Source organism: Pseudophryne corroboree, chromosome 8, assembly GCF_028390025.1.
Source record: "Pseudophryne corroboree isolate aPseCor3 chromosome 8, aPseCor3.hap2, whole genome shotgun sequence".
Taxonomy (NCBI): Eukaryota; Metazoa; Chordata; class Amphibia; order Anura; family Myobatrachidae; genus Pseudophryne; species Pseudophryne corroboree.
The window spans coordinates 158,002,274-158,028,674 of NC_086451.1; the positions used below are offsets into that span (position 1 = coordinate 158,002,274).

Here is a 26,401-nt window from a genome sequence, read left to right on the forward strand (position 1 = left end):
TTCCATCAGCCAATCGCGGCAGTGTTACAATGTAACCAATGGTGGGAACTTTGCGGTCAGCGGTGAGGTTACTCTTGGTCAACCGCTGACCACAAAGTTCCCACCATTGGTTACAATGGAGCGCATAGGCGCTACATTGTAACACTGCCGCGTGCTGCCTGTCATACAGTACAGAAGCACACAGCCAATCAGGAGGGTGCCACAATGTGGCTCTCCCTGATTGGCTGATGGAACCCTCTTAGACATAAGTCAGAGGGGGTTCCTGGCATTCGGGGAAAGGGGTCCCATGTGAAAACATGGGGCCCCTTTCAGTTCGAGGTCGGGTCTCCGTTTTTTTATTTTTACAAGTACGTGGATTACAAATGAATTTCACGAGGAGCCTTCTACACTGGATTTGGTGAGTATAATTTTTTCAACAGGTACCCCATGGATTCTACATGGAGAAGAGGACCGACCTGCGTGGGTACATAGGTAAGTATGTATGTATGTTGGTGTGGATGTATGTATTAAAGTTTTACTGTCAAGGTGTGTGTGTTATGTCTTTATTGGGGTATTTTTTTAGTAGTAGTACTACAGGTACCAGCGGGCCCGGTTTTCCGCCGCATGCTGGTACTTGTGGTTCTCCAAGTACCAGCTTGCGGGGGAGGCTTGCTGGGACTTGTAGTACTGCTACTAAAAACAATATTCAACTCTTTTAACAAAGGCTATCAGCCCCCCATCCGCAGCCCTTGGATGGGGGGGACAGCCTCGGGCTTCACCCCTGGCCCTTGGGTGGCTGGAGGGGGGGACCCCTTGATTGAAGGGGTTCCCACTCCTCCAGGGTACCCCGGCCAGGGGTGACTAGTTGGGTATTTAATGCCACGGCCGCAGGGCACTGTATAAAAGTGACCCCAGGCTGTGGCATTATCTGTCCAGCTAGTGGAGCCCGGTGCTGGTTTCAAAAATACGGGGGACCCCTACGCTTTTTGTCCCCCGTATTTTTGGAACCAGGACCAGGCGCAGAGCCCGGTGCTGGTTGTTTAAATATGGGGGAACCCCTGTCAATTTTTTTCCCATATTTTTGCAACCAGGACCGGCTCAAAGAGCCCGAGGCTGGTTTGGCTTAGGAGGGGGGACCCCACGCAATTTTTTTTTTTTACTTTTAAACATTTTTTATTATTTTTATAAGGTGCACAATAAAGCCCAGCATGGATCTCTCAGATCCGGCAGAGATTCATTGTATTAAAGTCGGCAGTGTTTTACAAGTCACTCCCGTAAAACACTGCCAAAAAAAACGAATGACATCGAAATCGGAAAAACCGAAAATGCAGAATACGGCAGCTTAGTAAATTAGTTGTAATAATTTCAAAAAGTTGCAACTTTACACTTTCGATGTCATTCGTAATTGAACTTTGACCTCAAACGGGAAAATACGAATTTTAGTAAATATACCCCTATGTCTCCATTTTTGGGATACATTTCTGATATAAATGTTTGAAGTAGAAGCATTTCATCTTATATATACAGTATATGCTCACCTGGATAATCACAGTGATGGATTCGTCTTTTCTCTAGTTCTGGGTTATTTCGTCGATTGTACCTGGGGACTGCCATAATCACTTGTCCTTGTGGTATCACCGACACCAATGGATTTTGCACAGTGTGAACTGGTTGGGCTTGTACTAGTTCCAGTCCAAATGTAGCCTCATATGGTGGAGGTGGAGATATTGTGTTGATCATTTCTGGCTGGTTTTCAGGACTCCCTGGCTGAGAATTAGGTGGTGAAGGTGGTAAAGTGACAGATGAAGACTGGTAAAGCTGCCCAGAAACCAGAACACCATCTTGACTCAAGCACTGGAACTGTTTTCCAACGTTTTGCCTTGTAGACTGTGTCAGAGAAGGTGGGCTTCTGTTGACTGTTGTCATGGTAGTTCCATTAACTGCATTTACTATAGATGTGTTTCCATTAGACTGGACCAAGTTTAGTGCATCATTGGCTACAGACATATGGTAAAGATGAGTCTGCGGTGTGTCACTGGTTGACAGTGGAACTTCTGAAGATGCTTCCTGCTTTATAAATATGTTGTTGACTGCTACAGAATGGGGCATACTAAACACACTGGTGAAATCTGGCAGAGTTTGGGTCAGGGAAGCAGAGCATGACTGGGGGTATTCAATATCTGGCTCAGTTTTTATTTGTGGGAGTACAGTGAAAGTCTTTGATGGCCGGTATAAACCTGTACGAAGGTGAGACGTGTCTGGCAAAATTACATTGATGTTTAGACTGTATGGAGCCTGGGGCGGCTTTTCAGCTTCAAAGAATTCATCGACAACTGAAGCACTTTCCCTTCTGTATTTTTTGTCTGCAAGTATCTGCAAAGGAGTGGCATGACCCAGAAGGTATTTGTCCATTTCCAGCCTTGTCTGTAGAAAGAGTATAATACACATTACAATGTTAAACTGCTGAGAGAGAGTTCTAGGGAAAAATAAGAGACAACATTTTGTGGCACTAAACCTTGTTAAAGAGATAATTTGACTACACATTTAGAATGCACACTTATTTGCTGTGTCAGAAGAATACCTTTTTGTATTGCAAATAGAATGGAAATGGAATATGTATATGAATACCCAAAGAGGCAAATGTAGTTTTTAAGGTGGTCATTCCGAGTTGTTTGCTCGCTAGCAGTTTTTAGCAGCCGTGCAAATGCTATGCCACCTACTACTGGGAGTGTATTTTAGCTTAGCAGAAGTGCGAACGAAATGATCGCAGTGCGGCGGCATAATTTTTTTTTGCAGTTTTAGAGTAGCTCAATACCTACTCAGCGCTTGCGATGACCTCAGACTGCTCAGTTCCTGTTTTGATGTCACAAAAACGCCCTGCGTTCGGCCAGCAACGCCTGCGTTTTTCCTGGCATGCCTGCGTTTTTACGAACACTCCCTTAAAACGGTCAGTTAACACCCAGAAATGCCCAATTCATGTCAATCACTCTGCGGCCAGCAGTGCGACTGAAAAGCTTCGCTAGACCTTGTGTGAAACAACATCGTTCGTTGTAATATTACTTTGCGCGTGCGCATTGTGCCGCATAAGCAGAACTGACATTTTTTTGCCTCATCGCTGCACAGCGAACGAATGCAGCTAGCAATCAACTCGGAATGACCACCTACATTGGCAATAAGGTGAAAATGAATGATACACATATGGGAACTCACTCACCACTGGACAAAGTTTTGTGTCCTGAACATAAATGTACTAAATGTACTATGGGGGTTATTCTCAGGTCACATTGCTAATCGATGCAACCACACTAACCTCAATGGCAGTGCTAGTGCGCACTTACAGCTCCCATCCTGCTTAAGTGCTAGCAGCCAATGTGATCTGATCGCATTTGCTGCTACCGCCACTGCCTGATTGACAGGCAAAGGTGTTCATGGGGTGGTGATGGATCGTTGTGGGGGCGGTATGGGCAAAACATGGGAGGATCGGCTGCGTTTTCGGGGAGCTGCATGATGTCACAAGCAGCTGCCTGTATATGCAGGGGGGTCATCCACAGTTGCTGTGACCGCAACTAAATTGTGGCCGCAGCCACTGGGCAGGCCATTTAGCATGCTGTGCGGCCTTACCCTAAAAAGCAGAATTTGCCATCCTTACTGAAAAGCCTCCTAAGACAGCAGGAAAACTGTAGTTTTTATATGTGTGTTTATGAGTCACACATACAGTATCTCAATGGAGGGGGACATATACTAAACCTTGGGGGTGTATTCACTAAAGAAGTGGAGATTTTGCCCATAGCAACCACTCAGATTCTACTTATCATTTATCTAGCACCATCTACAAGATAATAGCTAGAATCTGATTGGTTAATATGGGCAACATCTTTAATTCTGAAAATTTATTAACTATACCCCCTGGAGAGTGAGAAAGTGGAGAGAAATAAAGTACCAGCCAATCAGCTCCTAACTGCCATGTTACATGCTGTGTTTGAAAAATGACAGTAGCCAATTGGTTGGTAGTTTATCTCTCTCACTTTTATCACTATCTAAGGCTTAGTACATCTACCCCAATGTTCAGCTCATACTTGCCTACCCTCCCACAAGTTTCGGGAGACTCCCCTACAATCCCCCGCACCCATGGAAGAGTGGTCAATTCCCTGGCGCTTCCTAGTGAAGAGGGCAGGATGAGGAGCTTATACCTGGGATTCTGTGTGGAGGGATTTGGGCTAAATGATGCAAATTTGCATAATTTAGCCCCACCCCTCCCTGCAGACCCCTCAAATCACAACATTATTGGGGTGTGGCTTAGTGACTGACAGCCAAACCCTGTCCCCCAAAGTGGCAAGCAGCGTTTCCTCTTCGGATGAGACTTAAAAAGTAGATTAACTATGGTCCAGCTCCAAACACACCAAAGCATATACAGTAAATGCATACCAGTGGCAAACGCAGGATTTTGACAGGGGGGTTTCCAAATAATTGATTACAGACCAATGGAAAAAAAAGTAATAGATAGACAGCACACAGTTACCAAGACCCCCCCTACATAGATAGACAGTACACAGGCACCAAGACCCCCTCCATAGACTGACAGCACAGGAACCACGCCCATCCCCCCTACATAGATAGATATCACACAGGCACCATGCCCCCCCCACCCACATAGAAAGCCAGCACACAGGTACCATGACTACCCCCCCTCCCTCACATAGATTCATAGACAGCACAGGTACCACGGACCCCCTTCCTAAATAGACAGTCAGCACACAGGCGCCACAACAGCACACAGAAACTATGACTCCCCCCCCCCCCCTTCCCACATAGACAGTCAGCACACAGGAACAATGATTCCGCCATCCTCACATAGACAGTCAGCACACAGAAACCACGACTCCCCCTCCTCCTCCACATAGAAATTCAGCACACAGGAAACCATGGCTTTCCCCTCCTCCAGGCACCATGACACCCCCCTCCTCCACATAGACATATAGCACATAGGAACCATGACTCCCCCCCCCACCTCCTCCACATAGATAGTACACAGGCACCACGACCACCCCACCCCGTAGATGGACAGCAGACAGGCACCATGACCATCCTTACCCCTGCCCCCCCCCCCCCCCCCCCACCAAGGAGAGAATAATTTAATATGAAATAATGACGCCCACATCTCCTTGCTGCTCTGGAGTCAGTGTGAGTGAAGACACAGGAGAAGACTGCGCCACTACAATGCGCCTCTTGCCATCTCAAGCTCCAACATGTGATGTGCCTGAGGAGCTGCTCCCCCTACATTCCAGTAGCCAGCCTCTCAGCGCGTCTCAGCCTTGCTGGGACCCGACGCACTGTCTAAGACTCAGCGCTCCGGAAAACAAAATATATTAAACAAAAATAAATTTAAAAAAATCTGTAAACTGCTGCGTGATAGTTTAGTGGCCAGGGAGGTTTCCAGGTACTCGGAAACCGCTCCTGCGTGCACATATGCATACATGTATTTTATGCTCAACTATAGTGCAGGTATGAGTCCTGACAGTGGGCTTGGTTCAGATGTGGTCACTAATGCAATCACAACTGTGATTTTTTTATGCAGCTGCTGTGCGAAAATATGCTAAAGCCACCCATCGGTAGTCTCCCAGATCCAAGCACCTGCGTACAAATACGCAGCAGTGTTTGCAGATCCTTCAATGATCAACCATTCTGAGTAACCCTATGGTCACGCAGAATGGCTGCAGGAATGAAGACCGTGGTGAAATGTTTTCTGCTTATGGGATCGCAGATGAAGGCAGATACAAAATAATCATGCCAGCGTTTTTGTCGCCACTTCAGTTCCTTCCACAAAATGGCCATCTGTCAATTATTTGTGAATAAATCCTCACTGCAAGTGTAGTAGCCTTTTATACCAAATCAAGCACTGAACATGAGCATTGCAGCTAAGATGCATGCGCAGTCCACCGATAATCGCTCAGCTGCATAAATATCAAAATAGTGACCACATGTGAATCAGGTCCAGTGTCAGTACTGAAATATAAATACTAATTACCCTATTTGTACCCAAAATAATTAGAGATGTGCAGCGGGCATTTTTCGGGTTTTGTGTTTTGTTTCAGGATTCGGTTACGCGGTCGTGCTTTGGATTCGGACGCGTTTTGGCAAAACCTCCCTTAAGAATTTGTCGGGTTTGAGTGCATTTTGGATTCGTTTTTTTTTTTAACTAAAAAAACAGCTTAAATTATAGAATTTGGGGGTAATTTTGATCCTACAGTATTATTAACCTCAATAACCAGAATTTCCACTCATTTTCAGTAGTGATGAGCGGGTTCGGTTCCTCGGAATCCGAACCCCCCCGAACTTCAGCCTTTTTACACGGGTCCGAGGCAGGTTCGAACCTTCCCGCCTTGCTCGGCTAACCCGAGCGCACCCGAACGTCATCATCCCGCTGTCGGATTCTCGCGAGGCTCGGATTCTATCGCGAGACTCGGATTCTATATAAGGAGCCGCGCGTCGCAGCCATTTTCACACGTGCATTGAGATTGATAGGGAGAGGACGTGGCTGGCGTCCTCTCCGTTTAGAATAGAAATAGATAGTGAGAGTGAGACACTTGATTTACTGGAGCTTAGGAGTACTCAGAGAGTGCAGAGTTTACTAGTGACTGACCAGTGACCACCAGTGCAGTTTTATTATTATTTAATATAATCCGTTCTCTGCCTGAAAAAAAACGATACACAGTGACACAGTATACCATATCTGTGCTCAGCCTCAGTGTGCTGCATCATCTATGTATATCTGACTGTGCTGAGTGCTCACTGCTCACACAGCTTAATTGTGGGGGAGACTGGGGAGCAGTTATAGCAGGAGTACATATATTTAACAGTGCACACTTTTGCTGCCAGAGTGCCACTGCCAGTGTGACTGACCAGTGACCAGTGACCACAAGTATATTGTGATTGTCTGCCTGAAAAAGTTAAACACTCGTGTGGTGTTTTTTTTTTATTCTATAAACGCATTCTGCTGACAGTGTCCAGCAGGTCCGTCATTATATAATCTATACCTGTCCTGCAGTAGTGATATATATATTTTTTATATCATTATCATCCAGTCTATACTAGCAGCAGACGCAGTACGGTAGTCCACGGCTGTAGCTACCTCTGTGTCGGCAGTCGCTCGTCCATAATTGTATACCTACCTGTGGTGGGTTTTTTTTTTTTTCTATCTTCTTCATACTAGTAGTTAACTTTAGGAGTCTGCAGTGCTGACAGTGTCCAGCAGGTCCGTCATTATATAATATATACCTGTCCGGCTGCAGTAGTGATATATATATATTTTTTATATCATTATCATCCAGTCTATATTAGCAGCAGACGCAGTACGGTAGTCCACGGCTGTAGCTACCTCTGTGTCGGCAGTCGCTCGTCCATCAATTATTGTATACCACCTACCTGTTGTGTTTTTTTTTTTCTATCTTCTTGATACTAGTAGCTTACTTTAGGAGTCTGCAGTGCTGACAGTGTCCAGCAGGTCCGTCATTATATAATATATACCTGTCCGGCTGCAGTAGTGATATATATATATATATATTTTATATCATTATCATCCAGTCTATATTAGCAGCAGACGCAGTACGGTAGTCCACGGCTGTAGCTACCTCTGTGTTGGCAGTCGCTCGTCCATCCATAATTGTATACCACCTACCTGTGGTGTTTTTTTTTTTCTATCTTATTGATACTAGTAGCTTACTTTAGGAGTCTGCAGTGCTGACAGTGTCCAGCAGGTCCGTCATTATATAATATATACCTGTCCGGCTGCAGTAGTGATATATATATATTTTTTATATCATTATCATCCAGTCTATATTAGCAGCAGATGCAGTACGGTAGTCCACGGCTGTAGCTACCTCTGTGTCGGCAGTCGCTCGTCCATCCATAATTGTATACCACCTACCTGTGGTGTTTTTTTTTTTTTTCTATCTTATTGATACTAGTAGCTTACTTTAGGAGTCTGCAGTGCTGACAGTGTCCAGCAGGTCCGTCATTATATAATATATACCTGTCCGGCTGCAGTAGTGATATATATATATTTTTTATATCATTATCATCCAGTCTATATTAGCAGCAGACGCAGTACGGTAGTCCACGGCTGTAGCTACCTCTGTGTCGGCAGTCGCTCGTCCATCCATAAGTATACTAGTATCCATCCATCTCCATTGTTTACCTGAGGTGCCTTTTAGTTGTGCCTATTAAAATATGGAGAACAAAAATGTTGAGGTTCCAAAAATAGGGAAAGATCAAGATCGACTTCCACCTCGTGCTGAAGCTGCTGCCACTAGTCATGGCCGAGACGATGAAATGCCATCAAAGTCGTCTGCCAAGGCCGATGCCCAATTTCATAGTACAGAGCATGTAAAATCCAAAACACCAAATATCAGTAAAAAAAGGACTCAAAAATCTAAAATAAAATTGTCGGAGGAGAAGCGTAAACTTGCCAATATGCCATTTACCACACGGAGTGGCAAGGAACGGCTGAGGCCCTGGCCTATGTTCATGGCTAGTGGTTCAGCTTCACATGAGGATGGAAGCACTCAGCCTCTCGCTAGAAAAATGAAAAGACTCAAGCTGGCAAAAGCACAGCAAAGAACTGTGCGTTTTTCGAAATCACAAATCCACAAGGAGAGTCCAATTGTGTCGTTTGCGATGCCTGACCTTCCCAACACTGGACGTGAAGAGCATGCGCCTTCCACCATTTGCACGCCCCCTGCAAGTGCTGGAAGGAGCACCCGCAGTCCAGTTCCTGATAGTCAGATTGAAGATGTCAGTGTTGAAGTACACCAGGATGAGGAGGATATGGGTGTTGCTGGCGCTGGGGAGGAAATTGACCAGGAGGATTCTGATGGTGAGGTGGTTTGTTTAAGTCAGGCACCCGGGGAGACACCTGTTGTCCGTGGGAGGAATAGGGCCATTGACATGCCTGGTGAAAATACCAAAAAAATCAGCTCTTCGGTGTGGAAGTATTTCAACAGAAATGCGGACAACATTTGTCAAGCCGTGTGTTGCCTTTGTCAAGCTGTAATAAGTAGGGGTAAGGACGTTAACCACCTCGGAACATCCTCCCTTATACGTCACCTGCAGCGCATTCATCATAAGTCAGTGACAAGTTCAAAAACTTTGGGCGGAAGCAGTCCACTGACCAGTAAATCCCTTCCTCTTGTAACCAAGCTCACGCAAACCACCCCACCAACTCCCTCAGTGTCAATTTCCTCCTTCCCCAGGAATGCCAATAGTCCAGCAGGCCATGTCACTGGCAATTCTGACGAGTCCTCTCCTGCCTGGGATTCCTCCGATGCATCCTTGCGTGTAATGCCTACTGCTGCTGGCGCTGCTGTTGTTGCTGCTGGGAGTCGATGGTCATCCCAGAGGGGAAGTCGTAAGACCACTTTTACTACTTCCAACAAGCAATTGACTGTCCAACAGTCCTTTGAGAGGAAGATGAAATATCACAGCAGTCATCCTGCTGCAAAGCGGATAACTGAGGCCTTGGCATCCTGGGCGGTGAGAAACGTGGTTCCGGTATCCATCATTACTGCAGAGCCAACTAGAGACTTGTTGGAGGTACTGTGTCCCCGGTACCAAATACCATCTAGGTTCCATTTCTCTAGGCAGGCGATACCGAAAATGTACACAGACCTCAGAAAAAGACTCACCAGTGTCCTAAAAAATGCAGTTGTACCCAATGTCCACTTAACCACGGACATGTGGACAAGTGGAGCAGGGCAGGCTCAGGACTATATGACTGTGACAGCCCACTGGGTAGATGTATGGACTCCCGCCGCAAGAACAGCAGTGGCGGCACCAGTAGCAGCATCTCGCAAACGCCAACTCTTTCCTAGGCAGGCTACGCTTTGTATCACCGCTTTCCAGAAAACGCACACAGCTGAAAACCTCTTACGGCAACTGAGGAAGATCATCGCGGAATGGCTTACCCCAATTGGACTCTCCTGTGGATTTGTGGCATCGGACAACGCCAGCAATATTGTGTGTGCATTAAATCTGGGCAAATTCCAGCACGTCCCATGTTTTGCACATACCTTGAATTTGGTGGTGCAGAATTATTTAAAAAACGAGAGGGGCGTGCAGAGATGCTGTCGGTGGCCAGAAGAATTGCGGGACACTTTCGGCGTACAGGCACCACGTACAGAAGACTGGAGCACCACCAAAAACGCCTGAACCTGCCCTGCCATCATCTGAAGCAAGAAGTGGTAACGAGGTGGAATTCAACCCTCTATATGCTTCAGAGGTTGGAGGAGCAGCAAAAGGCCATTCAAGCCTATACAACTGAGCACGATATAGGAGGTGGAATGTACCTGTCTCAAGCGCAGTGGAGAATGATTTCAACGTTGTGCAAGGTTCTGCAACCTTTTGAACTTGCCACACGTGAAGTCAGTTCAGACACTGCCAGCCTGAGTCAGGTCATTCCCCTCATCAGGCTTTTGCAGAAGAAGCTGGAGACATTGAAGGAGGAGCTAACACAGAGCGATTCCGCTAGGCATGTGGGACTTGTGGATGGAGCCCTTAATTCGCTTAACAAGGATTCACGGGTGGTCAATCTGTTGAAATCAGAGCACTACATTTTGTCCACCGTGCTCGATCCTAGATTTAAAACCTACCTTGGATCTCTCTTTCCGGCAGACACAAGTCTGCTGGGGTTAAAAGAACTGCTGGTGACAAAATTGTCAAGTCAAGCGGAACGCGACCTGTCAACATCTCCTCCTTCACATTCTCCCGCAACTGGGGGTGCGAGGAAAAGGCTCAGAATTCCGAGCCCACCCGCTGGCGGTGATGCAGGGCAGTCTGGAGCGACTGCTGATGCTGACATCTGGTCCGGACTGAAGGACCTGACAACGATTACGGACATGTTGTCTACTGTCACTGCATATGATTCTCTCCCCATTGAAAGAATGGTGGAGGATTATATGAGTGACCGCATCCAAGTAGGCACGTCAGACAGTCCGTACTTATACTGGCAGGAAAAAGAAGCAATTTGGAGGCCCTTGCACAAACTGGCTTTATTCTACCTAAGTTGCCCTCCCACAAGTGTGTACTCCGAAAGAGTGTTTAGTGCCGCCGCTCACCTTGTCAGCAATCGGCGTACGAGGTTACATCCAGAAAATGTGGAGAAGATGATGTTCATTAAAATGAATTATAATCAATTCCTCCGTGGAGACATTCACCAGCAGCAATTGCCTCCACAAAGTACACAGGGAGCTGAGATGGTGTATTCCAGTGGGGACGAATTGATAATCTGTGAGGAGGGGGATGTACACGGTGATATATCGGAGGATGATGATGAGGTGGACATCTTGCCTCTGTAGAGCCAGTTTGTGCAAGGAGAGATTAATTGCTTCTTTTTGGTGGGGGTCCAAACCAACCCGTCATTTCAGTCACAGTCGTGTGGCAGACCCTGTCACTGAAATGATGGGTTGGTTAAAGTGTGCATGTCCTGTTTATACAACATAAGGGTGGGTGGGAGGGCCCAAGGACAATTCCATCTTGCACCTCTTTTTTCTTTAATTTTTCTTTGCGTCATGTGCTGTTTGGGGAGTAGTTTTTGGAAGGGCCATCCTGCGTGACACTGCAGTGCCACTCCTAGATGGGCCAGGTGTTTGTGTCGGCCACTTGGGTCGCTTATCTTAGTCACACAGCTACCTCATTGCGCATTTTTTTTTTCTTCTTTGCGTCATGTGCTGTTTGGGGAGTAGTTTTTTGAAGGGCCATCCTGCGTGACACTGCAGTGCCACTCCTAGATGGGCCAGGTGTTTGTGTCGGCCACTAGGGTCGCTTAGCTTAGTCACACAGCTACCTCATTGCGCCTCTTTTTTTCTTTGCGTCATGTGCTGTTTGGGGGGTGTTTTTTGGAAGGGCCATCCTGCGTGACACTGCAGTGCCACTCCTAGATGGGCCAGGTGTTTGTGTCGGCCACTAGGGTCGCTTAGCTTACTTACACAGCTAACTCATTTTGCCTCTTTTTTTTCTTCTTTGCGTCATGTGCTGTTTGGGGAGTAGTTTTTTGAAGGGCCATCCTGCGTGACACTGCAGTGCCACTCCTAGATGGGCCAGGTGTTTGTGTCGGCCACTTGGGTCGCTGAGCTTAGTCATCCAGCGACCTCGGTGCAAATTTTAGGACTAAAAATAATATTGTGAGGTGTGAGGTCTTCAGAATAGACTGAAAATGAGTGGAAATTATGGTTATTGAGGTTAATAATACTTTGGGATCAAAATGACCCCCAAATTCTATGATTTAAGCAGTTTTTTAGGGTTTTTTGAAAAAAACACCCGAATCCAAAACACACCCGAATCCGACAAAAAAAATTCGGTGAGGTTTTGCCAAAACGCGTTCGAACCCAAAACACGGCCGCGGAACCGAACCCAAAACCAAAACACAAAACCCGAAAAATTTCCGGTGCTCATCACTAATTTTCAGTCTATTCTGAACACCTCACAATATTGTTTTTAGGCCAAAAGGTTGCACTGAGGTCACTGGATGACTAAGCTAAGCGACACAAGTGGTCAGCACAAACACCTGGCCCATCTAGGAGTGGCACTGCAGTGCCAGACAGGAGGGCAGGTATAAAAAAATAGTCCCCTAACAGCACATGATGCAAAGACGAAAAAAAGGTGCACTGAGGTTGCTGTAGGCCTAAGCTAAGTGACACAACCACCTGGCCCATCTTGTAGTCTCACGCAGTGGCTGAATGTCAAGAGTGGGCCGCAATTGTTCGGTCCACTGATAGCATCCCCAGCACGTTCCAGTCACTTTAAAAAAAATCTGCAATTGGTGGACTTATACGGCAGTACCCCAGGACTAATACAGCGGTACTCCTGGACTCATACGGCAGTGTCACACAGGAGGGTACTTTTCAAAAACTAGGCCCCAAACAGCACCTCATGCAAAGATGTCAAAGAGGTGCAATGAGGTAGCTGTATGACCAAGCCAAGCGACACAAACAATTCCAACTGGAATTATATGTCCAAATCACTGGAATTTTTTGGCAAGATCACTGTAATTAATAATTATAAATCACTGAAATTAATTGGTAAAATCACTGTAATGCTACGTCCAAATCACTGGAATTATTTGGCAAGATCACTGTAATTAATAATTATAAATCACTGAAATTAATTGGTAAAATCACTGTAATGCTACGTCCAAATCACTGGAATTAATTGGCAAAATCTCGCTATCGCCTGCCTAGCGAAGTGGAATCTAGATGGGATTTGGTACCGGGGACACAATAACTTCATCAATTGTCAAAATCCCACTACACTAATGGCGGATAACGGGCGCACGTCTAACAGCGCACTGATTATACTGAGCACTGATTATACTGAGCACTGATTATACTGAGCACTGATTATACTACAGAGAACTGACACTGAGCAGCACGATGCAGCACAAGACACTGTACTAGTATTAGTGAGCAGCACAAAAGCCCTCTGTAATTGTCACCCCCACCCCCACTGTGACTGGAATGATGATGACCTATGCACAGTGACAGGACACTACCACAGCACCCTACAGCAGCAAGATGCAGCACAAAACACTGGACTATTAGTAATGTACTGTAGTATACTGAGCACCACACAATGCAGCACAGGACAATGAGTAGTGATACTGAGCACTGATGAGGATACTAGAACTGACACTGGGCAGCGAGATGCAGCACTGGGCTATTGTACTGTAGTATACTGGTCACCACAATGCAGCACAAGACAATGAGTAGTGATACTGAGCACTGATGATGATACTAGAACTGACAGTGGGCAGCGAGATGCAGCACTGGGCAATTGTACTGTAGTATACTGGTCACCACAATGCAGCACAAGAATGAGCAGTGATACTGAGCACTGATGAGGATACTAGAACTGACACTGGGCAGCGAGATGCAGCACTGGACTATTGTACTGTAGTATACTGGTCACCACAATGCAGCACAAGACAATGAGCACTGATGCTGAGCACTGATGAGGATACTAGAACTGACACTGGGCAGCGAGATGCAGCACTGGAATATTGTACTGTAGTATACTGGTCACCACAATGCAGCACAGATACTGAGCACTGATATTGAGCTGATATTGAGCTTTCCACTCAGAGAACGTAGCCACGTCCTCTCGCTCTCTCGACAATGCACGAGTGAAAATGGCGGCGACGCGCGGTTCTTTATATGGTATCCAAATCTCGCGAGAATCCGATAGCGGATGATGACATTTTGCCTCGTTCGGGTTTTCCGAGTCAGGCGGTAAGAACCGAGGCTGCCTCGGACCCGTGTAAACCACGTGGCGTTTAGGGGGGTTCGGTTCTCGGAGAACCAAACCCGCTCATCTCTAAAAATAATGTAAAAAAGTGAGGGGAAAAATGTTGTTACATTGTTATTAATATATGTAATTAAATATAAAGGTCACCAGATATGTGTTTATTTGCCGCTTTATAAACCAAATGAAAATGTCCTTCCCTGCAGTAGTCCAAATGGAAATGACAAATAAGATATTTGGAAAAATGGTGGCACAGTAAAATAATATAGCCACAAACAGGGCTGGATTATTTACAAGTAAACCCAGGCAGCTGCCATGGGGACCACCAGACACTCAAATTACACATTTAAAAAAAAAATATTATTGTTGTTATTATTATTATTGTCTTTGTTATTATTATTATTATCAATAATATTATTACGCAAAAGGATCTAAAGGATAGAATTATGGGTCCTTGCTTACAAAGTTACCCAGGACTAGAACTTTACCAAGAGTTACTTGCTGGCTGCAGAGTAAAAGGGGTGGAACATTCTCTGTAATTTCAGCAAATCGCAGGAGTCACAGGAGCATGTGCTAAGCTTCTCCAAGGAAGGGCTCAAAACTACTGTAGGTATGGCCATCGGTGGCTTACCCATCAATGGCCACCATCAATGGCACCATAGTTATCCTCGATCGTGTGAAACCATCTGCAAAGTAATCATCAATGGTTTAACCCACTGATGGTCACCCCGGCTTTATAATTCAGTAAGCTGTAGGCCAATGAGAGCCCAGGGGCGGAGCTTCGTGGGAGCAGAACTAAGCTCCGTGTCCTGACCCTTTGAAAATAAAAAAAATAATTGCTTGTGGATCATCAATTGTGGGAAACCATCTGGTTCTCCATCATTGATGTCAGGTCACTGAACACAACTGTTACTCTCAAATATTTGCATCATCTCCTATATAATAGCCCTGTGACTCTGTGCCTGGCGATCTAATGCTGGGTGGAGTCACAGACCTGGGCGGACTTAGCAGCTCCTGCCCTGCCCAGTGTCAGCACACCACTAGCAGAAGGGAGCACCAGCCAGAGATTGCACCCACCATTCCAAGTGCACAGACGGCCCACACTGCCAGGTAAGCATGGCCACCCAGGCAGGCGCACCCCACACCACCCCTCCCCTCATCTGCACACCTTCCCCACCACGGCAGGACATACAGCCGCAACTGAGGCCACCGCTAACCCTCCTTACCATCCATCAGATTGAAGCCGCCCCCCAGACACACACTCATGGCAAAACGCCGTCTACACACCGCCCGCACAGACCGCTTCCCCCCTCCCCACTACCACAGCACAAACTATGTCAAGCAGCCAGCTGAGAGTCTACCACCAGCCTCCCTCACTACAACGCCCGCTCCCTCTGCACTTCCACACGCCCATCACCCGCAACTGTCTGGGTGCGGACGACAGGGCTCTCCCCACTCCCGCATCCCCCAGCGCAAATTGCAACCAACACCCTCCCCTCCCACCACCATCCACCCGCACCCCCACCCAGCCACCAACTACTAAGCCACACAATAAGATCCGTGGCTTACGAGGCAGCAGCCGCGCCTCTTCACCACCTTGCCAGGATGGCTAATATTGGGGGGGGGGGGGATAGAATGGAATGGCAGATATTTTGGGAAACGGGTGGCTTATATTATGGGGGGGATGCCTGATATTGGGGGAGGAGGATGACTAATATTGTGGGGGGGGGGTGCCCATCTATTATTGTGTGCCTGTTTAGTTGTTGCCTGGGTGGGTGTGTGGGTGCATACTGCTGTGAGGGGAGCCATTTCTTTTTACAACTGCCACTGGGGCCAGGACTGGCAACAGGCCTGTCACCCGCAACCACACAGGTGTGGCTGACGGTGCTGTGGAAGTGCACTGGGTCCCGCCATTGCGCTGAAGGGGGCTCCCGATACAGTGTCGAAAGGAGTCGTCTGTATGACACAGTTTGTGCTGGGGTAGTGGCAGTGCTGTCTTAACAGCAGTGTAGGCCCCTGGGCACAGCAATGCACTGGGACCCCAGTGGTAGGGGTGGGAGGTGCTATCAGTGGCAGCTTTGAAGTCCCGCGGGTGGTAGGGGGTGTTCTATCTTCCGCTCAGCATGTAGGACCTGGAGCAGTCATTTCTTCTAATTACTCCTTTACTGCACAAATGGGGCTAAACTGTAGAAGGGAGCATTGGGCTGAATGAAGAAGCACTGGTACATGACTTTTAGGGTGGTAGAGGGTATTTAATACGTAGGGGAGGGGTGGATAGTGGAGTGGGCTTAATATTTAAAATTTTCTGGTGGGAGGGCAGCTTGCTTAACTGCAGATATCTCAAGTTCCTGAAAATATATTTCTTAGCTTTGAACGGGATAAAAAACTAGGGAATTAGGGCTTAGAGTTCAGGTGCCAGAGCAATTCACCAATGAAATCCTAACACTGCATATTAGGCGTGTGGAGCTGAAGCAGGGACCAGCTGCTTGAAGGCTGATATTTCTGGTTCTGGGCATAGTAGAGACAAGCTGCCGGTGTCCACCAAAAGGAGAGAGTCGCAGCTTTTGGATTATACCCTCAGAAAAACTCTAAAGTCAGACAGAACCCGAGATATCTGGCTGGGAAGAGCAATTAACAGGCTTGGATGGGGACCACTAATTTGAGGTCGGATATCTCCGGTTCCCCATGGGCGATTTAAAAAAATCTGGTATCCCTGGAAAGAGGGGACTCTCAGCTATCAGCCTAGGGCCCTTTTACTCCTGGGGCCCTTGGGCAAGAGCCCATTGAGCCCATACGGAAAGACGGCCCTGGGTAGTGGGGAGGCCAGGAACCGTCAGGGTGGCACCTGTGTTGTCGACACTGTGTGTCCCCCGTGCACCTGCAAGCCAAAACATGGTGGGGGGTTTGCAGCGTTCTTGGTTGTGCCTGTCTGTGCCGCCAAGGTGGGGAAGGTGGGTGTGCTACGTTGTGGCATTATACAGATGACCGGAGGGGTACTGTGGGCTACTGCTGTTGTCCAAGTCGAAAATATTTCAGTACACACATCACGTACAAACTACACACACATGGCCTCCGTGCGCGTACTTGTTCTGCCGTGCGTGCGCATATTCACAATTTGCATATGGTCGCTCCTGCGGCCCTGCGTATTAGCGCGTGGTATGAGTATTTACGGTAGTGTTTGTAATCGCATGGAAAAGCCATAAAAACACTTTACATATTTAATCCAAATAGTGCACAGTGTACACATAGTCTCCCTACACCACACCAGCGAGTTACACTTGTTTAAATGGTACAAGAACAAAGGGATTCACCTTTACAGGATAGGAGAGGACAGAACTAGGTTATAAGGTGGTGTTTGGTATCCAGCTGTAGGGTATTTTAAGAGCAATATTCCGGTGTTGGTTTGCAGAAGATCGCACGCTCCTGCGAATAGTTATGCGCAGGAGCAGAATATAAATATTAACTGTATTTACTGTACACTTGATATGTGGCGGGAACCCAGAGGAGAACATCTGCAAGTGCACCTTGACCAGACATCGCTCACCTATTCAAACCGACCTATGACCTCTCCTGTACTGTAAATGACCATCCCTGTGTCCAATGGACAAAGATTATAGTTTCCATTGTGTTAGGTTTTGGACAAATATATAAAAAGCCAGCTGCAGGCCAGGTCACTTTCACAATCTCTGAAGGTCATTACCCTTGATGACTGAGGACCGGACCGGGAAGCGCAGGCGAAACCAAATGTATATACCATTGACTGTAGCCATTTTCTTATTGTATTGTATTGTTATTATTGTAACCCCCTGCTAGTAAAGAACCGTTGGTGGGTCAGATCCCAACATAGTCTTTGAAATACAAATTGGTGTCGTGTCTCTCTTTCCCTGCTAATGTTATATAAGTGTAATCTAGTCACACGTGTAGCTGCAAAGTGCTCACTGCGTGTCTTTGTGTGTGTACGCACCACGTGTACTTTGTACGACCATCGCGGCGTTTGTCTGCAAAGTGCGTACATGGTACGGGGCTTTGTACGCAAACTGGGTAAAAAGTATGTAAGCTAAGGATTGATCACAGCGGCCGCAGCGGCTCCATTTAAAGTGTATTGAATGTCTTTTCAAAGTGTTGCTTTTTAGTCCTGTAAGTAAATCAACATTTACACTGTCTACCCACCCCTAGTACGTAGCCCTACCACGGGTGGATGTGGGAGGTGTTCCTGGGATTGTCACCCAGGTGGGTTTGGTGCTATGGGGTTAGGGTGGCCAGTGTATGCTGCTCACTTATGCAGACGTCGGGGTGGGGGGTGTATGGCCCATCAGTGTCTCACCCCCCACCCCCCCACAAATACAATTACCTCTACCTTCACCTAATGCCCATACCTTCCCTGCACACGCCCCTACCACCCCTAAAAAAATACCCTCCACCCATTCATCACATATCAATACACTCCACCCATGCACACCTCCAACTCCATCCCCCTACCACCCACAACTCCATCACACACTGCACATCCTGTCACCACCCCCATCCCTCACCCCTAGACCAATACATCCAGTATAGCAGCAGCCACCCACCCCCACGCTATTCCGCAAACACAATACATCACTACTCAACCCCTTTTTAGTAACCCACACACACAACCACTTACCCCTCTACAATTACACTCCAACACCCACATTACCTTCCACAATCCTGCACAACAACACACTACCCCTACTACACACCCACCTCCCTCCCTATACAGGCCATGCATTCTGTCAACCCATCACCACAACACTTTTCCCACAATGCACCCGTCACACACACAAGCACCAACATGCCAATTCTTTCCCCCCCTGCCCCCTCAAACTCCCACCCACACACCACAATACCCTACACAAAGCACCCAAAAGATAAAACACGCAGACATGCCACCTTCCAACAAACTCTCCCTACATCACACACATCCCACTCCAACTACCACACCTCCTAAAACCTCACCAAGCCCACACCCCTTGACCAAATTCCTACCCAGAAGACAGTGTTCACCCACTCACAAGACCCTGCACCCCATTCACCATCACATTCCCTTTCGTCATACTACCAGGGCCGAAACTAGGATTTTTGTCACCCGGGGCAAGGTAGTCATTAGACACCCCCCCCCCCCCCCGCAAAAAAATAAATACATTTCTTTTACAATAAATAAATAAAAATAATAATAATTTTTTTTTTAAATAAATAAATAAATGAATAAAAATCTTATATATATATATATATATATATATATATATCTCTTTCAGAACTTTTTTACCTGAAAAATTGCCTTTTCTAACATAAATTTCATATCCAGGAAAAAGTGTCCCCATTTTACACAGTACGACAGGCAAGTGTCCCCATTCCCCATTTTACACATTGCGGCAGACAGGTGACCCCATTTTACACATTGCGGCAGACAGGTGTCCCCATTTTACACATTGCGGCAGGAAAAAGTGTCCCCATTTTACACATTGCGGCAGGCACGTGTCCCCATTTTACACAGTACGCTGGCAAGTGTCCCCATTTTACACATTGCGGCAGGAAAAAGTGTCCCCATTTTACACATTGCGGCAGGCACGTGTCCCCATTTTACACAGTACGCTGGCAAGTGTCCCCATTTTACACATTGCGGCAGGAAAAAGTGTCCCCATTTTACACATTGCGGCAGGAAAAAGTGTCACCATTTTACACATTGCGGCAGGAAAAAGTGTCCCCATTTTACACATTGCGGCAGGCACAGGTCCCCATTTTACACAGTACGCTGGCAAGTGTCCCCATTTTACACATTGCGGCAGGCACAGGTCCCCATTTTACACAGTACGCTGGCAAGTGTCCCCATTTTACACATTGCGGCAGGAAAAAGTGTCCCCATTTTACACATTGCGGCAGGCACAGGTCCCCATTTTACACATTGCGGCAGGTGGTGGAGGGAGAGAGAGAGAGAGAGAGAGGAAGGGAGAGGGGCTGACTTACATTTGAAGCGGTTCTCGCCGCTCTTCAGCCGCCTCTCCCTCCTCGTCTGCGCGGCTCCCCCTTCTCCCTCCTCCGGCGGGGTTTCGTGGAATGACGCGTTTGCGCCGTGACGTCACAACGCAATCGCGTCATTCCGTGAAACCCCGCCCCCCGAGCTGGGCACTCGGGAGAAGGGGGTTTCAAAGTCTAAAAGTGCCGCGGCGGGTGTTAGGGGGTCTCGGCGCCCCCTCCAATCCGGCGCCCAGGTCGCCTGCCCCCCTAGCCCCCCCCTAGTTTCGGCCCTGATACTACATCTACCCACAAACAAACCTCCCATTCCTCCACAACAAAGTATACAACACCTATTCTACACCTTCACTTTTCCATCAAGAATACGGGGGCGTAGCACCTTACGACGGTGTGAAGAGCGCCCGTAGGGCGCGATGAATCACCTAGTTCATTTATAAAGGTTTTACAATAAGCTGAGTTTATCTCCACAACTCTGCTTCACTGTAAATAAATGGTCAAGTGACACATTGCAGTAGTGATAATAAGTATATATTTTCTCTGGTCTTTAGGGGGCAATGCAATTATTTGCAGCTGCAGGCTGCAGCTGCCACTAAACTTGAAATCTGAAAAGTATTGTGTAGCATTGGCAGAATACATCAAATAATCTCACTAGGTAATACTAAAGCAGTGCATCACTACTATAAAGGTGATAGAAGTAAGAGTAGCAACAATCCCAACTATGGCTGAGCCAACTGTACGGTAACTCTTACCTGTATGTGTTTGACACACGCAGTGACCTGTTATTGACAACAGGACTGTAGAAAATTAATAATAAGTAAAAGTAATTTTGGTGAGACTTGTACATAGTGATTAGTGTGTATTACAGTAGAAGTGTGATATCGGTGTGACCTGTGTATAGAAATCAGTGTGTATCTGTTGTGTGATCTGTGTAAATTGATCAGCGTGTATCAAGTGCGTGATATAAGTGTGACTCGTGTATAGTGATCAGTGAGCATAGGGTAAAAGAGTGCTATAAATGGAGGTGGTGACCCTTAAACACTTGCCTGGCATGGTCGCATCAGATGCGACCATGCCTGCAAGTGCTCTATTTGACCTGGTCGCACAGGATGCGAGCAGTCAGATAGAGAGTGTTAGCAGCGTCACGGAAGGGAAACTTCCCTCTTCTGCTTCTGTCAGGGGGACCAGAAGGTCCCTCTGCCTCCCTGCACTCTCCCCTACTGATTGCCGTGCTGCCAATCACTGCTGATCGGTCAGCACGGCAGGATACCCCTCCTCAGTGGCTGCAGACAATGGCAGCCACTGGGGAGTTTAATTTAACCCTCCCAAGCCAACCCCAGAACCCCCCTGTATACCTGGAGGCTGTCCCGGTTTTCAAAATAAAAGCTGCGATGGTCACAATGTTCCCGATGTTCTGATGGTCGCAGTGTTACGGATCGATGTTTCGATGTTTGGGGGGGAAAATTTCTTTTTTTAACTAAAATCATTTGGGATAGGGTTAAATCCATTTTCTTCACCTAATTCACTCATAGAAAACCCCCCGACATTTTCGGAGCGTTTTTTGGCGAAATAAATAGTCAGTTAAGTGGTTAACTAGTATCTTGCCTGGGGCCTCAGAAAATCTCAGGGGTCTAGTCATGAAGCAGTGAAAAGAGCGGGGAAATGATCCTGTGGAGAAGTTGCCCACGGCAACCAATCAGCTGCTCCGCACAATTGTATAGTATGCAAATCATAAAGGTTACTTCAAAGCTGATTGGTTGCCATGGGCAACTTCTCCACAGGCTCACTTCTCTACTCTTTTCACTGCTTCATGAATAGGCCTCTTAATCTGGATCTGACAAAAGGCCAGTGCCGGAGCAGGTCAGCACTGTGCCCTGTGGCAACCCACCGCCTGAACATGGGACAACATGAGGTCATGCTGAGGCGGTGGGGCCATCAGCATCAGGAAGTACAGCACTGCCTGCAGCTGTACAAGCTGCAACAGCAATAGTGGCTTTAGGGTGCCATTCCAGTCACTCTGCTAGCCTAATGCAGCAGCCATGAGGCAGCAATGGTACCCCCACAGGGTCCCGCGCCCTTGGCTCTGCTCAAACACCTCTAGTTACGGCCCTGTATAAAGCTATAGGTTGAAGTACTTTCAGAGGAAGGGGTCAAATGCAAACAGTCAATCATAACTGACTAGTTAATGCTTGGTGCTATCATTATCAGCAGTGCCGTTTATTGCGGCAGGTGAGCCGTGCAACCGCACGGGGCACCCGCAGCGGCACTTTACAGGTCCCAGATTCCCCCCTCCTCCCTTTTCCCGAGTACTCCTGCTCAGGGGGCGGAGTTTCACAGAATGACGCAGTTGCGTCGTGACGTCACGACACAACCGCATCAATCTGAAAAACTCCGCCCCCAGAGCAGAAGTACCTGGGAAGAGGAGGGGGAGCCAAGCTGGAAAGAGGAGGTGCCGGCGGCCGGCGCGAGGAAGGAGAGGCGGCCCGCCCCGAGGAGCTGGAAGATCTTCTTGAAATGTAAGTTGTATATCTCTCTCCCCCCTCCCTCTCCCTTCCTCCCCCCCCCCACTTGACACTTGCCTGCTGTACTGTGTAAAATGGGGACACGTGCCTGCCGTAATGTGTAAAATGGGGACTCTTGCCTGCCGTACTGTGTAAAATGGGGATACGTGCCTGCCGTGCTGTGTAAAACGGGGACACGTGCCTGCCATGCTGTGTAAAACGGGGACACGTGCCTGCCGCAATGTGTAAAATGGGGACATGTGCCTGTCGCAATGTGTAAAATGGGGACATGTGCCTGCCGTACTGTGTAAAATGGGGACACATGCCTGCCAAAATGTGTAAAATGGGGACACGTGCCTGCCACAATGTGTAAAATGGGGACTCTTGCCTACCATATTGTGTAAAATGGGGACACGTGCCTGCTGCAATGTGTAAAATGGGGACATGTGCCTGCCGCAATGTGTAAAATGGGGACTCTTACCTGCCGTATTGTGTAAAATGGGGACACGTGCCTGCTGCAATGTGTAAAATGGGGACACGTGCCTGCAGTACTGTGTAAAATGGGGACACGTGCCTGCCGTGCTGTGTAAAACGGGGGCATGTGCCTGCCGTAATGTGTAAAATGGGGACACTTGCCTGCCGTAGTCCCAGGCCATTGGGGGAATATACTGTACTTTACGTACATTTATATTAGTGATGAGCGGGTTCGGATCCTCGGGATCCGAACCCGCCCGAACTTCACCTTTTTTTTCACGGGTCCGAGCGACTCGGATCCTCCCGCCTTGCTTGGTTAACCCGAGCGCGCCCGAACGTCATCATCCCGCTGTCGGATTCTCGCAAGATTCGGATTCTATATAAGGAGCCGCGCGTCGCCGCCATTTTCACACGTGCATTGAGATTGATAGGAAGAGGACGTTGCTGGCGTCCTCTCCGTTATAGTAGAAAAAGACTGAGTATAAAGACTGAGTGACTTACTTATAATTGTGGGGAGGATTGGGGACGGGGAGCAGCTGTTAGGGAGTACAGTGCAGGGTTTTGAATTGATTATACCACCAGTGAGTTTAATCCTTTGTTTGTTTCTCTGCCTGAAAAAAACGCTCCACCATATCTGTGCTCACTCAGTGTGCTGCACTGCTGCATGATATATCTGTGCTGAGTGCACTGCTCACACTGCCTAATTGTGGGGACTGGGGAGCAGTTATAGCAGGAGTACAGTGCACAGTTTTGCTGACAGTGACCACCAGTCCAGTATACATTTGTCTGCCTGAAAAACACTCCTGTCTGTGGTGGCTTTTTTTTTCTTCATACTAGTTTAGCAGTCTGCTGACAGTGTCCACCAGGTCCGTTATTATTTGTTATACAGTATATTATATTTATTTGCACTCGTCGTCCATAAGTAATATAATACTATACTATCCATCCATCTACATTGTATACCTGTGGTGGCTTTTTTTTTCTTCATACTAGTTTAGCAGTCTGCTGACAGTGTCCACCAGGTCCATTATACAGTATATATATAAGCAGTACGGTAGGCCACGGCTGTACCTACCTCTGTGTCGTCAGTGCACTCGTCGTCCATAAGTAATATAATACTATACTATCCATCCATCTACATTGTATACCTGTGGTGGCTTTTTTTTTCTTCATACTAGTTTAGCAGTCTGCTGACAGTGTCCACCAGGTCCATTATTATTTTTATACAGTATATTATATATATAAGCAGTACGGTAGGCCATGGCTGTATCTACCTCTGTGTCGTCAGTGCACTCGTCGTCCATAAGTAATATAATACTATACTATAGTATATCCATCCATCTACATTGTATACCTGTGGTGGCTTTTTTCTTTGCGTCATGTGCTGTTTGGGGAGTATTTTTTTGAAGGGCCATCCTGCGTGACACTGCAGTGCCACTCCTAGATGGGCCAGGTGTTTGTGTCGGCCACTAGGGTCGCTTAGCTTAGTCACACAGCTACCTCATTGCGCCTCTTTTTTTCTTTGTGTCATGTGCTGTTTGGGGAGTATTTTTTTGAAGGGCCATCCTGCGTGACACTGCAGTGCCACTCCTAGATGGGCCAGGTGTTTGTGTCGGCCACTTGGGTTGCTGAGCTTAGTCACACAGCTACCTCATTGCGCCTCTTTTTTTCTTTGCATCATGTGCTGTTTGGGGAGTATTTTTTTGAAGGGCCATCCTGCGTGACACTGCAGTGCCACTCCTAGATGGGCCAGGTGTTTGTGTCGGCCACTAGGGTCGCTTAGCTTAGTCACACAGCTACCTCATTGCGCCTCTTTTTTTCTTTGCGTCATGTGCTATTTGGGGAGTATTTTTATGAAGGGCCATCCTGCCTGACACTGCAGTGCCACTCCTAGATGGGCCAGGTGTTTGTGTCGGCTACTAGGGTCGCTTAGCTTAGTCACACAGCTACCTCATTGCGCCTCTTTTTTTCTTTGCGTCATGTGCTGTTTGGGGAGTATTTTTTTGAAGGGCCATCCTGCTGTTAGGGTCTCCTGCCCTGTGCTGCCACGTCGTCATGGCAACCGGGAGACAAGTGCTAGCGGAGTGACCTGAGCGCAGCTGATACTCCGGTTCGGGTCTTTTGCTGTGCAGTGGTTATAGGCTCTGTGCATGGCAGGGGATCCGGTGCTGGTTTTTGTGCTCACAGTCTGTGAGGTCTGAGTGGGGCGTGGACAGCACCTGCTTTATTAGGCCTCTTCTCAGGGTAAGCAGATGCTGCTGAATCTTTGTTGGTTAGTCAGTTTCTGAAAGCTAGCCAGTACTGTGTAGCTTGGTATTTGTTTGTTGCTTACTGCAAATAGGCCTGGGGATTTGGTATTACACTCTGCCAATCCAGACCTAGCAGTAAGACTGGAGTCAGTCGTTTAGCTTGCTGGGGTTCTGTTACTACTCTGTGAACTTAGCAAGTTTGCGGCTGTATTCTAAGACTTGCCTGTCTAATCCTGTCTCACTTTGCTAGGTGTCAGGGGTCAGTTTAGTGGCAGTAAGCTGAACCTGTGCACTGCAAGTGAGAATTAGGATTGTGGAGACTCTCCTTGTGTCTATCATTCCATCTCTGACCAAGGAGTTTACTGCCACACCCGTTGGTAACCCTTTAGGGTTTTGCTGTTGCCCTTAGCAACAGCATTTCGGGTTCTCTACGTATTAAAACACAACATCTTGCTTTTCCCATCTGAGCAGTTCTAATACAAGGGAGATACCCAGTTCCTTAGCCTCTGGGCTTCTCTGTTCACTTTGTGTGTATTTTGTTACCCTATCACCTTCTGGGTACGTTATGTCATATTCCCCAGTCTGTCTGTAAGTCCATTTGTTTTGCATAACAGTTCAAACACCAGTACATTCCTGCAGGCACTGGTGTGCATAACATATTCAGCAGCCTAATACTCCTGTTGAAATTTTGTGGGAATATGGAGCATACCCCTCAAAATACGTTGCAACAGGTGGTCGATCAGGTGCAGGTCCTGACTCGACAATTTAATGATTTGTCCATTAAAATGCACACCTCCCAGGCTGCTGGCGGAGCTCCCGCAGCAGCAGCACCTGCAGGGGTTAAGGAGCCGAAAGTAAATCTCCCGGATCGTTTTTCTGGAGATCGCTCGCAGTTCTTTTGTTTCAAGGAGAGCTGCA

The 26,401-nt window shown here is 47.4% G+C and overlaps 1 protein-coding gene across 3 annotated transcripts in view; it reads right to left on the minus strand.

Moving 5' to 3' along the window:
• Positions 1 to 26,401, minus strand: part of LOC134948772 (Krueppel-like factor 5) — a 368,226-nt gene that overhangs the window by 234,815 nt on the left and 107,010 nt on the right. For all 3 annotated transcript variants that reach the window (XR_010183011.1, XM_063936991.1, XM_063936992.1), the window contains exon 2: positions 1,518 to 2,403. Coding sequence is in view for 2 of the 3 variants with exons in the window: in XM_063936991.1 (XP_063793061.1) it covers positions 1,518 to 2,391 (874 nt within the window). In the remaining variant the exon portion in view is untranslated. The remainder of the gene's footprint in view (positions 1 to 1,517; positions 2,404 to 26,401) is intronic.